Source organism: Epinephelus moara, chromosome 21 (genome assembly GCF_006386435.1).
Source record: "Epinephelus moara isolate mb chromosome 21, YSFRI_EMoa_1.0, whole genome shotgun sequence".
Classification (NCBI taxonomy): domain Eukaryota; kingdom Metazoa; phylum Chordata; class Actinopteri; order Perciformes; family Serranidae; genus Epinephelus; species Epinephelus moara.
Genome location: NC_065526.1, coordinates 9,959,095 through 9,975,715, shown reverse-complemented (window position 1 = coordinate 9,975,715; position 16,621 = coordinate 9,959,095). Strand labels below are relative to the sequence as shown.

The 16,621-nt window shown below is 41.1% G+C and overlaps 1 protein-coding gene across 1 annotated transcript in view; it reads left to right on the top strand.

The window, feature by feature from the left end:
- The first annotated feature begins 1,625 nt into the window (after window positions 1–1,625).
- LOC126409163 (collagen alpha-5(IV) chain-like) overlaps window positions 1,626–16,621 on the top strand; it is a 30,718-nt gene continuing 15,722 nt past the window's right edge. Inside the window, exons 1-20 of the mRNA XM_050075123.1 lie at window positions 1,626–1,697; window positions 4,193–4,246; window positions 6,117–6,206; window positions 6,423–6,467; window positions 6,774–6,818; window positions 6,953–7,015; window positions 7,182–7,235; window positions 7,391–7,417; window positions 9,285–9,347; window positions 9,445–9,480; window positions 9,948–9,992; window positions 10,181–10,258; window positions 10,913–10,966; window positions 11,065–11,124; window positions 15,041–15,082; window positions 15,183–15,236; window positions 15,323–15,364; window positions 15,476–15,539; window positions 15,748–15,783; window positions 15,925–16,101. Of these exons, the coding sequence (XP_049931080.1) occupies window positions 1,626–1,697; window positions 4,193–4,246; window positions 6,117–6,206; window positions 6,423–6,467; window positions 6,774–6,818; window positions 6,953–7,015; window positions 7,182–7,235; window positions 7,391–7,417; window positions 9,285–9,347; window positions 9,445–9,480; window positions 9,948–9,992; window positions 10,181–10,258; window positions 10,913–10,966; window positions 11,065–11,124; window positions 15,041–15,082; window positions 15,183–15,236; window positions 15,323–15,364; window positions 15,476–15,539; window positions 15,748–15,783; window positions 15,925–16,101 (1,201 nt within the window). The remainder of the gene's footprint in view (window positions 1,698–4,192; window positions 4,247–6,116; window positions 6,207–6,422; window positions 6,468–6,773; window positions 6,819–6,952; window positions 7,016–7,181; window positions 7,236–7,390; window positions 7,418–9,284; window positions 9,348–9,444; window positions 9,481–9,947; window positions 9,993–10,180; window positions 10,259–10,912; window positions 10,967–11,064; window positions 11,125–15,040; window positions 15,083–15,182; window positions 15,237–15,322; window positions 15,365–15,475; window positions 15,540–15,747; window positions 15,784–15,924; window positions 16,102–16,621) is intronic.

The following is a 16,621-nucleotide window of genomic DNA, read 5'->3' as shown; positions in this document are numbered from 1 at the left end:
TGTCTCTCCAAAAAACAACCGGTTTTGGTGTCACAATCGCTCACATAAATGGTGCCAGTGTTTCTACAAAAAACACAGTTTTTGCGGCACCGGAAATGGTGACGATATCTTGCTAAAAGCACCCAGTTTAGGTGGCACATTCATCACTGGAAATGCTGTGATGTGTTGCCAAAAACAAAACAAAACTGGATTTGTTGTTCGTTAGTCTCAAACAGTGGTCTACAGCTTGGCAGCCGTCTCGCTGAGGTCTCACACCATCACCCACTATCTCCTCCACTTCCCAATGACAACTATGTCACCAGAAACATTGATGATACATATAAAATATACAAATGCAACATATTTGTCTCCAGGGACATACATGTGTTGCTCTTGTGTGCAGGAGAACTAAAACTCCACCCAGAGAGAAGGAAAGCAAAAAGCATGTTGTCTATCCAAACTCCCATCACACTGCAGGTGACACCATCTCAGTATGGTGGTGGTCAGTTCTTATACAGAGTCTTCACGTTGGAATGCAAGTGTGTTGAATGTCTGAGTAAACAAGCAAGACGTGTGTTTGTATTCAGGTAAATAGGTTTACATAGTTGGGGAAGTGATTTCCGTCAAATTTAATAAGAGATACCTCCTTATGTTTATGTTTTTCTGAGAAAATATTCCCAAATAAAAAAATAATAAAATGAAAACAGTACAAATTTTAAATTGGAAACAGATGCATGAGGAAAAAATGTCACAAAAAGTTACTATTATAAATCATCACCAGATATGGGTGCTGCTACAAATACCACAGTGATAAAATGCGTATCATATTGTTCTTATTGCTAATAATAATTCATTACTATTATGGTTGCAGTGGGACTAACCTGAGGGGGCACAGAGACACAACTGTAACTGGGGATCCCATCTTCTGTCTCATCAACCTGCGTAACAGGTGAGTGTAGGTCTCACTGCTGCCCCCTGTGGCGGATAAAAGCATGAAACACCAAAAACACCTGTGAGTCACGTTCCAGTTGATATATGTGACAGTGCAGATTGTCTATGAGGTCAAATGTACATGCAATGAAGATGTAAAAAATCTAAGCATGCTACTGATGAAGACATTGTTGGTGCTGCCCTCCCACCCAGGTAATCTCCTCAGGCATCTATAGGTAGCAGGCCATCATGCACATAAAACAACTTTCAAAACTCACCCAAATTCAGAAGTTCATATTAGTCTTCATGAGCGCTTCAGTGCATCCTAAGCGGGATAATCTCCGACAAGATTCAAACTAATCTCCTGCCTCCGTATCAGTGGAAACCAAACAGAGTAGCTGCCACTGTTTGTAAGTATCGGGGATGAGACCAAGAGACGGATGATGATTGGGGTGGACTGCATCAATAAGCTCAGACCGCCTCCCTCTTCAGGATCAAGTTAAACAACTATCCTGGGCTGTCTTGTCTATCAAGGCACCATTGCCCAGACAGAGAACTTTAATTCAGCTGTAGCCATGACCTAACATCACCCAGTGGATGGGTGTAATGTGAGGGGTAGTTGCTGAGGAGGACGCTGAAAAAGACATCCATTACCTCTGGGGTGTGTGTGTGGTAAGCTGCTGAGCTTTTGATGTTACTGGAGCAAGAAAAGAGCCATGGGGAGGCCAGTGTTTGAAGTTCCTCTGATCCTGTTGGCTGTGATGTTGATGGGCACTGGGGCCAACAATGTAAGATGTTTAATTTTTCCTTACTTACTATAACGCTGTAGAAAGAGCTGATTTAATTTAGCCAGCAGCACAGTCTGGACAGGTATTGAAATGCAAACACTATTTTTTATTTGTGCTTTTCTTCCATACTGTAACTGCAGAGATTAGGGGTGGCTGCTTGTTAATTTTTAAAATAATTCTCAATGCTGTTTTGTGTAACTTCACCGTTCTCTTGCTGAGAGTCTCCCTGGTAACATAAAAGTCCACTAAATCTGTGTTTACGGGAGAACAGCATCACACTGTTACAGCGTGCTCCTTGCGTGTGTGCTGTTGTGTACAATGTGAGCACCATTCATTCTCCACAGCTTTAGCTCTGATATACAAGTGCTGTGGTCTGTTTGTAACTGCAGTGTCGGTGCTTAACTTGAAACATGGTGTATCCTGAAGAGATGCAGGTTGCTTGCAGTCTAGTTTACTTCATTGTGTACAGTATGCACTTCACTGGGCTATGTTGGTGGGCTCTTTTATGGAAGGCGGACAGGATATGGTAGATGGAAAATAAGCAAAAGAGGCACCCGGCACTAGACGGAGACGTAAGCAGACATTTGTATAGTTTCTCTGATAAAAAAAAAAACACGTTGTACATCACTAGACTGAAAAAGAAAGTAAAAATAAGCAGAGGAAGCTTGTGAATGATGAGGAAATCTACATTTTTATGCTGTTAAAGCCATGGCAAAACACATCTCCAACCTTAAAACGTCCAATTTATTCCACCTTTAATTATCCATTCATGTGCACAAGGAAATTGAATGTTACAGTAAAAAGGCAACTGTTAAATGAGTCAAAGAGAAATTGTATCAGACCCAGTATTCCCTCTTTTTGTCTGGGAGCAATGGTTTATGGCTCAATCTCCACAAGGCTAAGGTGAATTGGAAATTTAATGCATCTGAATTATTCACATTAACCAATAATGGTTCATTATGTCAGTGGCTTATTATAACCTATAGCTGACCTGTTATTTAGCCCGCAGTCAGACAATCCACAGCACTTTTTTACACTGTTTTACTACTGTGGCTTCACTTTTCTAGTCTTTCAAGAAAGCTTTTGCTTTTGCTGATAAGCAGTAATGTTTACAGCTCTTAAATTAAAGGCCACTGTGTTGGACGGAGACACAGGAGGTGTTAGCTCTTAACAGTGGAGAGTTATGGATGTTGTTTTGGCAAATTGCATCCACAAATCCTACCGAATTAATCCCCCCTTCACTGGGCAAATAACAAATTCTTCATCAACTTAATGCTTGTAGAAGTTGTAATTTATGTGTAATGATTTGGATCACTCAAATCAGCATACTGCCATCAGTAGCTGTGTAGGGTGAAGTCTGCTCGGGGGCATAGAGCCATTAGGGGGGCGTACACATGACAGCAGGGGGTGTTAAAGGGTAAAGGGAACTAAAGCTGAAAGAATCAACCAGACAGAAAGTGCTTTCACACTGGGGATGCTTTTAAGATTCAGGATCACTCACGTAGTTCACCTTCAAATGTCTGGTAGCAGTTTCCACATTACAGTGAGTGGTTGATAGAAATGAAATAGGGTCACAGTGGTATGGAAGAGGGGGGGCTTAGAGGGCTTGACAACATACATCACTCTGTCCTTGGACCCTCACAGCAGATAAGGGAAAAATCCACAAAATACTCTTTAATGGGCTAAGTGTAAGTCATCTCCGGAAGAGCAACTGAGGAGATATCCCTCTTCCAGAACAGACGAACGTGCAATTGTTGTCTAACCTAATAAATTACAGTATAGACCAGGGGTGAACTCCCCCGCCACAGGGTCCAATGCGGCCCAAGATGACTATACTAAGACCAACCTCTGACCTGGGAGGGCAGAGACAAAGGATGGCAGGCATGGCTGTTCCCTGTGGAAACATAATGCAGAGGCTTTCCTGCTGAATCAGCATGGCGGCTGCTGTCGGTTCTGGGCCTGGACGAGAAGAGCAACAGGCAAGCTGCTCGTAGGATGGGGGCAGAGGCTGAACGAGCCTCCTGCTGGTTATGGAGCAAGAGAGAGGAGGATAGCTGGAAGCCAGGATCAGATGGGCAGCTGCCGACCCACCAACTGGAGAGTGTTGCGCTTAAAGGTCGAACACTCGGTGAAGGTTGGGTACCACCTGAGGACATCTGGTCCTGGTTGAAAGCTACAGTAACCCAATGTGGTAACCGAGGAAATCACCCAACAGGTGTATTTTGCAGCTTAAGAGGTGCAAGGTTTCAGGCTGTTCATCTGTTTTGTAAAAGGATGAAGGTCGACAGAATGTACTTGAAATTCTTTACACAATAAAGAAAAAGTATTGGAGCTGATGGTACTTCTAGGTTATTGTGCAATAGTGTAGTAAAAAAATTAAAACGAGTTTAACATGCCTGGTATAGACAAACCATATGCCGAAATGATACAGATTATTTGGGCACTGTTTCCCATTTACACAAGACATACTGAAGAATGTTACAATTTCTTTTCAGTGTGTGTGCAATGGAAGATCAAGGTGCCACTGTGAAGGAGTGAAAGGCAGCAGGGTGAGTGGATCATCTATTGTCTGCCTCATGCAGTTTTGAAACAACTGTATTTCATGTATAACTCCCTCCTAAAGAGTTACATTTCAAGTCACAATTATAGTGTGTTTCCACCCGTAATTCAAGTACAATACACCACAGCTCATGTACATGTACTTTGATGCAACTATACATTATATAATCAGACTGACGCACTTTTATTTATTAATGTTTACACCTGTGCTTTTCTTATTGTGACATATTAAAATGTCTTATGTGTAAAAGACTATCTGTTAGTATTACCACATGAATACTATTGTTCTTCTAACATCTCTACAGATTTTAAAAAGCTTTCAGAACAGACCTAGCACCAGGGGCCACAGTGCTATTGTCTCACAACTGCATTAAAACCAGCACACTGTTCAGCAGTTTCCACAATCAAGACGCTTCAGGTGCAGTTGTACAGCGCTTATGAAGTGTGTCTCTACATTCTTAATAATTATTTTACCACTGTCGAGAGAGACCAGCTGTTTCATCGTAAATCAACTTACAGTGAGCGCCGAGCAGAGAGAGCAGAACACATGAAACCTTGTTAGTCTACTACAGTTCAGCTTCAGCAGTGCTCTGTAAGAAAAAATCCTGTGACTGTACAGGATGTATGTTCATGGCAAAAAAATGCAACATGTAGTTTTCATTTTCACTTTGCTAACATCAGTCTTACTGTCAAAAGCACCCCCAGATTGCCTTTTCACCTCTGACCTCACAAGCAAACATCGGGGTGGCTGAACAGAAATACTGGCGGCTCACATGAAAGGCCTTCAACACTGAGTACGTTTTTTTCGTCACACGTCTAAAAATAAATCCGACTTCACGTTGTGTCAATTACATTTGCACACAGAGTCCGAAACTTTTGTCCTTCATTAAAATGTTCAGAACAGGTTCAATTTTCTGTGTTTTTCGCATCCGTCAGATCCTTTAGAGACGTTTGACAAAGAGTCAGTGAAGAAAATGTGGCGGCTGGACAAGACAGAGGAACGGGTCTCACAGAGTCATTTCATAACTCAGATAGCTACTTTCACCAAGGCAGATAGTAATATTCAGGTGGATGATGTTGAGGAGGAGGAGGATGTGGACTGCACACAGCATGTGGAGGATAGCTCCGCCCCTTCATGCAGCTGTGGTGCCAATTGAAAGACACGGGGAGGGAGTGGTGACAGCCAGATAGCTAACTCCAGTGGAGAGAGGCAAAGGAGGAAACACGTCTTTTAATTTTGTCACGTATCGCGAATTTTCACAACAAATAGAACAATGAAATGCATCAGTATCAGTGTGTAAGGTTTCTGTGCGTGGCGATTTCTTTTGGATGACGGCTTAAAAAAAATACATCCAAAAAAACGGACTCAGTGTGTGAAGGCCTTAACAGTGTTAACTATGGTAATAGTGCTAACAATGGCGACAGTGCTGAAAGAGCTAAGAGCATTAACCTCAGGGGGAACCATGTGGTGGGCATTATGCTTCCATGACTATGCTGTCCTGGACCCACAGTGGCAGGTGATGACTGCCGTATGAGCGCGGTGCAGAGCAGTGGCAATTAGCTAGCAAAAGGGACATAAAAGAAGAGACTCACATGCACTAACATGAAAGCGTGCCCAACTTAGCTACCAACACAAAGAACAGACAAGGGAGCTTGACTTCATTTCCTGCTCAGGACGCCATTACTCCAGTGTATCTTTATATAGCAAACAGTTGTTCAATGCTATGTTTGTTCTAAATGTGGTATATTGCACCTTTAAGCATCAGCCTCCCAGTAATATTTCAACAAAAATCCTCTAGTCATTTATCTCTTTCTCTCACTTTCTTTCTTTCTCTCACACACATAAACTCACACTTACAGGGAGACAAAGGTTTTCTAGGACTTCCAGGTCCCCCAGGGCCAGGGGGCCGTCCAGGACCAGATGGTCATGCTGGACTTTTGGGACCAAAGGTAGAATTTCAGCCTGGCTCTTGTGGCTGCTTCGCTCTTATATTCCGTATATCTCTAAATCCAACACTGTTGTCAGAGGGCAACATTGACTCAAACTGTGTGTAGACCATGATGAATTACAGTTTCTCTTTGTGTTTCCAGATATCACTTTCAGTTGTGCTTATGCTGCATCTTACCAAATCACTAAGATTAATTATAGGTTTCTGTCTTTGACAGGGCAACACTGGGCCCAGTGGACCTGTGGGGCCACAAGGCGATCCGGTAAAATAACTGTGTTATTCAAGCTTGTGTCTGTTGAGTGTTGATTTGATGTCTCAGTGCGTGAAAATTGAGTTGAGAAAATAGACATGTGTGGAGTAATGTCTCATGTACTGGGTTGGATCCCCTTTTGCCTTCAGAACTGCCTTGATTCTTTGTGGCATTTGTGTTAGTGAGCAGTTGAACAGGTGTACCTAATAAAGTGACTGATATATGTATGTGTATAGACAAAGTGCAAATATTGAGGTAGACTAGGTATCCACTCATTGGCTTTTAAAAAGTAAACTGGTTTTGTTACCGTCTTTACAGGGACCTGAAGGCAAAGAAGGATTTGCTGGCTCTCATGGTTTGCCGGTGATGTATCTTACTCTCTATATATCCATGTCACGCTGTTCATCATCTGATTTATGCACTGTGTAAGTGCATGTCCCTGCATATGTTTATAGACACCTGTTACTTTTTGAACTTCTACTGTTATTCTCTTACAGGGTATTCCAGGTTTACAAGGACCTCCGGGACCTCCAGGAGCTCCAGGCTGCAATGGAACAGATGTAAGAAAATATTACATATGAACAGTGGTATGGTGGCATTGCTTCCATGTGATAGTTTGACTCATTTGTCAGATGCTTGCATAATGGAGCTTTGAGTCGAGAGCTTTTTCCCTCACGACTTTGTAAACTTCATTTTGAGCACTTTAAACACATTGCATACTTTTAGGGAGAGGATGGACCTCCTGGTGTTCCCGGGGCCCACGGGATTGATGGACATGCAGTAGGTTATTTCTGTTATATGTTGTAATCAAATACAATGTTCTGATTTCTTATCACCTTCATTCTTTTGTTGTTTAGTGCCGTCCTTAAAATGAACCATCAAGGTAAATGTTTACTGTTTGAAATTTTTGCTGCAGCTCTGTCTTTCCTTCACAGGGTCCACCTGGTGCACCTGGGCCTAAGGTAATAAAGTGTGTGCTGTGCCACCCACGGTCAGTCGTTTAGTACTTTTTAAATTTAGGACGGGTGAAGCTGCAGAATTGCTCAGCAATTACTGCCTTTCAGGAAGTTTATTAGCAGGATCCTGATGCACCAAGAAAAACATGACGCTGCACTAGCAGGTGGCCTCTCTGCCTCCCCAAGCTCCCAGAGCTCATTTTCTACTTAGTCCGTGTGAGACCAGTAACTTGTTTAAAGATTTTTCTTTGTTTTGTTCCTCCTATCAAGCCCGTCCTTCCACTTTTATTTGCAGCAAGAAATGTGTTCATTCTCAAATCTAATTTTCAGGACAGAAGCTCTTTATGTTATTTGTATTGACAAGAATGCTAGCACTGAGTGTTGCCAGAGTAAACATTATAGACCTTCGACATCAGAAAGTAAGATTCCTTGTGAGCATTATAATGATTTTCTGTAGCAGGCTTTGTATTTAGGTGTGGATCTGCAGACTCTGTAGTCATCTTTGTGTATCTGTGTGGACTGACAATTTGCATGCACCTGCTCAGACAATCTGCTCATGGACAATGCATGTGAGGGTGCCAAAAGCATGTTTAGCTAAAGGTGTCAGAACTCTGCAGTCTTCCAGTTTCCTAGCTTTGAATATGAGCTCCACTGGGAGATATGTTCAGCTGAGACCAACTACACAGAGGGTCTCCCCCGCCCTGGGTTCGAACCAGAAACCACTGTTCCACCGTGCCGCCCACTCACATAATATGCAAGTACATGTTCTCCCCGTAAATCAAGTCTTGTCGAATTATCTTCCACATTTGTGGCTCCCAGGCAGAGGAAGTTCTTTAGTTTTGCTTGCTATGGTTTAGCATACAAGTACAGCAGATTCCTATTCGGCTACTCCCTAATCCCCACACCTTCTCTCTGTTTAAACAAATCTTTCAAACTGCTGCAGCCATTTTATCACTTTGTTCACTTGACAAGGTGTCAAACACAATCAGGGTTCACTATGCACGGGAGCAAAAGCACTATAATTTGACCTATGACATCACACACAGTACTGTACGTTACCATTGGAGTACAAATCCTGGCAGGATAAATATTTCTGGAGAGAATGTGTTCATAGACACCTCCATGAGAGTATGCATGATGAGGCCAGCAGCAGTGTGGACTCCAAATGAGAGTCAGGGCTCAGATGTGCACTGGCAACATGCTCGGGCCTCTCGTCAGCCTCTTTTTAGCACTTATGAGTGGGAGAGATTACTGTGTGAACACCTCTAACGCTGTGTTGTCAGGTCTGTGTCATGGCAGTGGATGCTTACTTACCCAGCTTGGGCAACCTTAAGCCTGTTGAAACTCTTTAGAGGGCAAAGCCTGTGTGAAATAGGCTGTCATTTGTAACCCTTTTCCTGCAAGCACTAGTTGCTGAATTGGTGAATGAGAAGTAGGGTTTATGCGGTCGTTTCATAGAGGAAACCCCTCATTCTGATTCCGAGCACACGCATGCATGACAGGTGCACAGATACATAAAGATGAGTGATGAAGGCTGCAGAGCCAAACTGTGAACTGGAGTTAGAATATGCAGCTGTGAAATATTATAACATCCTCCACACAGTATCACTATATACCTGTAATTATCAGGTGTGCTAACACTATATTTAATAGTTTAAACAACAAAATGTTAAATAAACTTGCTGCCTGGATTTCACAGGGTGAATCTCGGGTATCAGTGGGTGCAATACCAGGGCCACCTGGGCCACCTGGGAGGGATGGAGTGCAGGTAACTTTTTGGATTGCATTGATAATAACGATGGAGTTCTGTTTGTAATGTTAATGTTAATGTTTTATGTATTTATATTAAGAGGAAGCCTCCTTTGTATTTCAGGGGGATCCAGGTCCCCCTGGACAGCATGGACCACCAGGGGACCCTGGACCATGGGGCCCTGTTGTGAGTGAGGTTTATCCGTTGTCTTGCACAGAGTATTGCACTCTGGAAAAGTTATTATGTGATGTTTGATATAACTGTCTGCATTCTTTATGAACAGGGGCTTAGTGGCCGTCCTGGGGCTCCAGGATCTAAGGTAACGCTAATAAATATGGATGAACACTTTGGGTATGTGTGTGCGTGTTTGACAGCTTTTACCGCTGATAATAAGAGTGTGAGTATATACTGGGCGTCTAAGTGGCACAGAGAAAAACCACAGCTGCAGGCTTTTTGTTTTGGCCTGGTTCTCCAGTTATCATACTTAGCAGTGTTCACACTACCTGGGAACGTGGAAACATTTCCTAGCTGTTTTTTCGCATGGCAGTATTTTGGAATGTGTTGAGAATATCTACATGTGATACGGTTTCCTGTGAAACTCCTTTCAGTCAGTGAAAATGGTGGTGATAGGATGTAGCGTATTAGAGGAGGGCAGGCTAAACCCATCGGTGGGATTTGGCAGTGACAAGGATGTTAAATGTGGGAACCAAACTAGGATTTTTTTAGGAATACTGGGAGACTAGATTATTTATATAAACAAGTTACAACTGCTTTCCCATCCCTCAGGGACAAGAGGGTATAGGTGGTATCCCAGGACCTCGCGGACCAAAGGTAATTCCTTTTTTTTAAATACACTGTTACAGTATATTAATAAGGTTATACTCAATTAAAGAGGAAAGGATGCTGCATCGATCGCACAACATATAGCACTGACCATCTCTGTGACATAATCATAACATTACTTGTGTGCATTCTTTACTTATTTATGTTTGAGGATGATGTCAATTTGTTTGATGTAGGGGAGAACAGGACCGCAAGGACCACCGGGGCCACGGGGTCGGATCAAGGAGTTTTTAACCGAGAGTCTTGTGTTAAAGGTACAGTAACAGACTCAGATCAAATCACTGTAGCACTTACATATTTCACAACATGTAGTTTCCTGTGTGTTTTTTTTAACTGCCCTGAATGATAGCACCTATAAAGTCCATTTGAGACTTAGCTAGTGCACGAAACCCAATGGTGTCACGCTCACACAAGCTGGAATGCTTTCCAAAGTTTGCAGGTGCTGTTTGAATACCAGCTTTTAAAACTCAACCTCCATTTAGTTAAGGTTCAAAAAAGGCCAGGCAAAAGTGCAAATTTCTCCTACATGTAAATGGAAAAAGTAAAAGGAAGAAAGGGAAGAGATCAGTTGATAGGCGGGCTGTTAACATAGTGACCTTAAAGTGGCGTTAGAGAAAACGCTTATGAAGTGTCCAAAATGGAAAGACTAATCCTCATCTTCAGTAAATTTCATTCTCACCTTTTCGTTATAGTTAGATATTCCCCTGTAGATGGAGTGATGGTGGCAGTAAAGGAAAACTAGCTGGAATATTAAGAATCTACCTTGAGGGACTATGGATGTCCACAGCAGATTGGCTAGATTCAAATATCTTGGTCTATTTGGGACCAAAATGTTGGACAGAAAGACTTACAGGCAACATTATCCTGGAAACTAATGAACTCTAACCTGAGGTCTATGTCCTACTCAGGGTGAAAAAGGAGACAGAGGAGATGTAGGCAGAAAAGGCTGCAAGGGTGAACCAGTAAGTATATACTTTACACTTGCCCTTTTTGATTTTAATATGTGCAAATATCCTCCCTGATGTTTGTGATCTCTGTCCATATTTCAATCTGTTCCCAGGGAGACCCTGGCTATTATGAAAAAGGAGCAAAGGGGGACAAAGGAGAGCATGGTCCAGATGTGAGATACTACATCCCATTTATTCCATTCAACACTTTGAGAGTAGCCAAAAAAAAGGGATAATCAGCAGAGGGCAGTAATGCAGCATTAAACTCAATGTGATTTGCCACAGTGCCACACAGGAAAAAGAAAGGAGAGAACAGAAAGAGAGGAGACAGCCCTTATTCAGTGTCCCTGTGTCTGTTAAACATATTAATGTGTAACACCTGGAGGATAGACAGAAGGCACTCAGGCACTCAGATAAATGCAGGTTTTCATCAATTGTGCATTAGTTTGAAAGCATGTAAAGTAAAGGTGTGTTTGTTTACTTGTAATTAATGTAGCAGAGTGAATGGGACTAATGTGCTTGCTTATCTTGAATGTGTTTCATGTGGTTTGGTTTCGACACAGCTTTTCCCTTAATCAACAGTTTCATCCTATTGTAGGCAGCTAAAGTAACTTTAAACTTAAAATCAATCTATGTACATCATTTCATCATAATTCTGTTGCTAGAAAATCAGTCCACGTTACAGTGCACAGTAGTACCGCTACCCCTTGTACTGTAGCTCCCTTTTTGAAGGCCCGCCATCAAAAGTGCATCAAAAACAGCTGCTCTGAAATGAGAGAAAGGGTTAAGCTCAAATATCGGGACAAAATCTTCCACATTGAGGTGGGTACAGCTTTGCTATGCCTTGCAATGTTTATTACAACATTGAGAGCGCCCCTAAAAACATAGTCCATAGCTGTGGTCGATCTGACCTCATTGGATCTGAATGTATCTGATTTTTGGGGGGAATCAATGCAACCCAACATGACTGAGAATTTCAAATCTGAGCATGACCTAAAATTCTGTGTGCCATGCATTTTAGCACTGTCGTCTCACAGTCAGACGGCCTTTCCCAGACCACCTCCTACACCCCTCTCTGTCCACTTTCACTCGGTTTCTGCGTTCACACGCAGGGTTCCGCCACAATGAGTGCTGTCCCAAACCAATCAGTGAAGAGCGGAAGTGACTTATGAAACCCTCTGATGCCAACTTATGGACCACGTGCAATGGTGTATTGTTTGTCATGAAGACACTCAGAACAAATTAGGTTCCATGTTACTAACTTTGCAAACGAAAACTGCTCAAACTACAATACACACTGAATAATGTCAGACGTTAACATCTTAAAGGTTACATTGAATTTAGAATAAGGTATGCCCCTCTCTAGTCAGTGGAAAACAGATGCGTTCATTTGATTATAAAGTGTTGTACATTGTAGTGTTAAAGGAATGGTTGCAAAAAAACAAGCAGCTTAAGGTATAATTACAGCAGCAAGCTTTGGGACAAACATCCCTCTCTGTGGCAGAAAAAGCAACTGTCGTAACTTTTCATATTCATGAAGAAAAACAAAACTTAATCAATAAATTGATAAATTAATAAATACAAATTAGGTAGGCCTACATAAATAGATATACAACTTACTACTAAGCTTCTTTGGTGGCATTTCTTGCCTTTTTTCTGTAAACATCTTGTTTTTCACTCTGATCTTTAATAAAGGGTGCTTCAATCAGCTGTGAAGGTGACCACAAATGGAGTCACACTCCGTGACGGGGTGGGAGTGGGTAGGGTATGGTTTGGGAAAGGCCCAGAGGGTTGTGTGTTTGTATCTACCGGCCGGCTGGGGCCCTTCTGTGTGTGTGTGTGTGTGTGTGTGTGTGTGTGTGTGTGTGTGTGTATTTTTGAAAATAACGTTAGATCAGTATTAAATAAAAAAAAAATGCAGGGTTGAATGTCCAAAATGTGGTTCAGAGAAAAAGGAATTATAACAAAAACAGTTAAAGGGCCACTTTTCAAATGATAAAAATAATGAATGAAAAGCTGAAGAATCACCCAGATAAAGCCAGATTTTTTTGTTTGTCACACAACATGAAGACAATGGGGACATCTCAGCTGCAGACTTAAAACTACTGTCATTTTGTTTTTTTTGCCACAATATTTTTATTCATTTTCCAGCATTATAAGATACAGCCTCTTTTCATTCATTCAATGTTTGCAAACATAAAGGCCTGCTGCATTATCACAAAACAACAACAACAAAAAAACATACTCAAACACACACACAAAACAAACAAACAAAAAAAACAAAACAGTCATGCTCCTGTTCAAGCCAGTAGAAATCTCCAAATGGCATGTCTCAAAATAATACTCATAAAATGGAGTATATTCATCGTGACATATTTGAAATCCAGATGTCTAGAAAAAAAAATTTGCAAAACAATGATTTGAAAAGAAATTATAAACTTGAAAACTGCATCGTCCATGGAACCTATTCACTCACGTCACCTGTTAAATCTAAATCCTTTACATAATCTATGAAGGGTCCCCATATAAATTCAAACACATGCTGCTTGGCCTTTAATATGTAAGTTATTCTCTCTAATGGGAGACTTGATAACATCTGCCTTGTCCACTGAGTAATACTTGGTCTATAAATCCCTTTCCATAATAATGCAATACATTTTTTTGCATTGAGCAAGCTGAGATCTATAAATGCTCGTTCATATTTACTGTAATTATGTTTCTTTGGATATAAGCCCATGAGAAAAAGTTTAGGATCCAGTAAAATCTGTTTTGAAATTACCTTCTCTATCACAACTCTTACCTCTTCCCAGAACATGTTAACCTTTGTACATTGCCAAATACAATGGAACAAAGTCCCTCTGTTTTCTGTACATTTTGTACATATATCCGGTATATTTGGGTCAAACCGGTTTAAGTCCACTGGTGCCAAATAAGTCCGCATTAACCATTTATATTGTATTAATTTCAGACGTGTATTTATAGATTTGATATGAGCGCCAGTGCAAGCTGCTTCCCAATCTTCCTCTGAAATTTCAAGCTGCAAGTTTTCCTTCCAGGCTTTTAATTTAGACTGTGAGTTTTCAGGTGAGTAAGATGACAACAGATTGTAAAGTTCTGATATGATACCTTTTCTCAACTTGTCCTTTATCATGCTTTTTTCCAGAAGTGAATATAAAGGCCTGGTAAGCAGATTATTTTGATTTACTTTTACAAAATTTCTAAGCTGAAGATACTTAAAGAAATGTTTGTTATTAAGGTTAAAATTAGATCTCAGCTCTTCAAAAGACATCATAGTGTCTGAGTCTTGTATATAAAGATCTTGAATCATTTTAAGTCCCTTAGATTCCCATACTTTAAATGTTGCATCTGCTCTCCCTGGTACAAAAAACTGATTGCCCCATATTGGACTAAACTGTGATAATGTTCCCAGTTCTTGAGAATATTTTTTAACCTCGTACCATATCTTGATCATGTGTCTTACAGTTGGATTTTTAGTTTGTTTATGTAGTTTCTTTACCGTGTCTGAATACATGTAAGAGGGAAGAGGTAGTTTCAAACCATGAGCCTCCATTTCAGTCCAATGAGGAGAATTGTTTGTTGAAAAATAAAACATTATAGATCTCAGCTGTGCAGCCCAATAATACCACAACATATTAGGACATTTCAAACCCCCTCGATCAAATGGTAAATATAATAAAGACAGACGGAGTCTTGCCCTCCTGTTGTTCCATATGAATCCTGTGAATGTTTTCTTAATTCTTGAAAAGAAATCTGAAGGTGGTGGTAGAGGAATATTCTGGAATAAATAGAGTAATTTTGGCAGTATATTCATTTTTAAAATATTAATTCTCCCAATTATAGATACTGGTAATGGCATCCGTCATTTTGTTTTTGTTAATATTTTATTTTGAAGGCGTGTGGCATTCACCTGAACTGAGGAAGTACTTTTAAAGAAGGGGCGGGCCTCTGCTAATCACATCCATCCATGTGAAATGAAAGAGGGGTTTTCATGATTAGTGGCATGTAATGTCAACCACAAACACATTCTGAATAATAAAATAAATTGAAGGATGCCTTTTGTCCTTACAGGGTAAGCCAGGGAAGGATGGTGGCCCTGGACGAGACTTTAGGGTACTGTTCTCTGTACTGTTCTCCTATGAGTGTGTATGTATGCAGAGTCATTATGGTATCATGTTTGTGTGGCATTTGAATACAGTACTGTTTTCTTTAGGGGATTCCTGGTCCCAGAGGTGATCCAGGATATCCAGGGACACATGGAGAGACGGTCTGTAATCTTAGTGCCAAAAAAAGTCCCCAGTCCCCAGGTATGCTTTGTGTTATCATCCTTTGATTGTATGCTCTAATATTTAGGGTGAAAAGGGAGATCGGGGTCCCCCCGGTCCACCTGGAGATGTGAGTCTATGCTTTTTTCAATGTTACGAGTAAATCCAGCTGCTCTTGATGAACCACCATGATTTCACTACATGCTTCCTGCGGTTCGGTTTACAGATATATGTGACTGAGCCACTCAAAGGATACCCTGGAGATCCTGGTTTACGAGGCCCACCTGGGCCCCCTGGGCGTCAAGGTAGATGAACATAATGCTGTGTAATAAGCCGATTTAGACAAAGTGAGATGAACAGCAAATAGATCCAGCAAAGGCTAAAGTTGGTGTGATGATTGAGTTGTGACATATTCTACTGTTGTAGTGTGGTAGTTATAACTCTGTAAACTAATGTTTGCTCTCACTTCACATGCATATACAGAAATAACATGAGTTATCATTACTTTCTTAGGTGTTGAGGGATTTCCTGGACCTGACGGACCTCCAGGTGTGTAGTGAAGCTATCTATCTATCTATCTATCTATCTATCTATCTATCTGTGCTGTATTTAAAACACACAGTATAAATAGGTTTGACTTTTGGTTTCCTGAAATATATTGCCAACATTCTCTTCCTTTACATTACACAGGCCATTCATCTGGGGATTATGTGCCTGGCCCACGTGGTTCCAATGGCTTTCCGGGCAGCAAAGGAGACCCTGGGGAGCCTGGGGATATTTTTCCTGGACTCCCAGGTCTAAATGGGGATGATGGGGATCAAGGGCCTCCTGGGGATCCGGGCCCGCCTGGACCTCCTGAAGACAGAAGTATGTGGAAATGTCCTCTTAAAGGTTATTTAATTGGAACTGCTACAGCTACTATTACCACTGCGAATATTGCTTCCACGTTCAGTAATACTGACAGTTATGTCAAATATCTTGATCAGTTCAACAAACTTCTTGCATGGGTGATAGTGCTGTATGTTTTCAGTTATGTCAACCTCTCCTTTTTGATTTTTTTTTTCATTGTCTTCTACAGTGTCACAGTAAGCTTATGGGGGAGTTATTAGACAAGCGTGTCTACTTGGGATTTCTACCAATATTGTCATTCTTTGAGTATCATTGGTCCTCTTTTCAAAGCTCACTTGCTTTCTTCTCTTTTCTATTATGTAAAGATAAAATGTAAGCAGTGTTTTTACAGTATTGTGCAAAAACATGAGCTTTATGTGACGGACAAAGCACCATGCTTTGTGTTTCACAAATGAACCAACATTTATCAAAGACTACACAGAGAAACATGGTCAAGGTTCATATTCAAACTGTTGCAGTTTCAGTGTGTGGCAGGTAC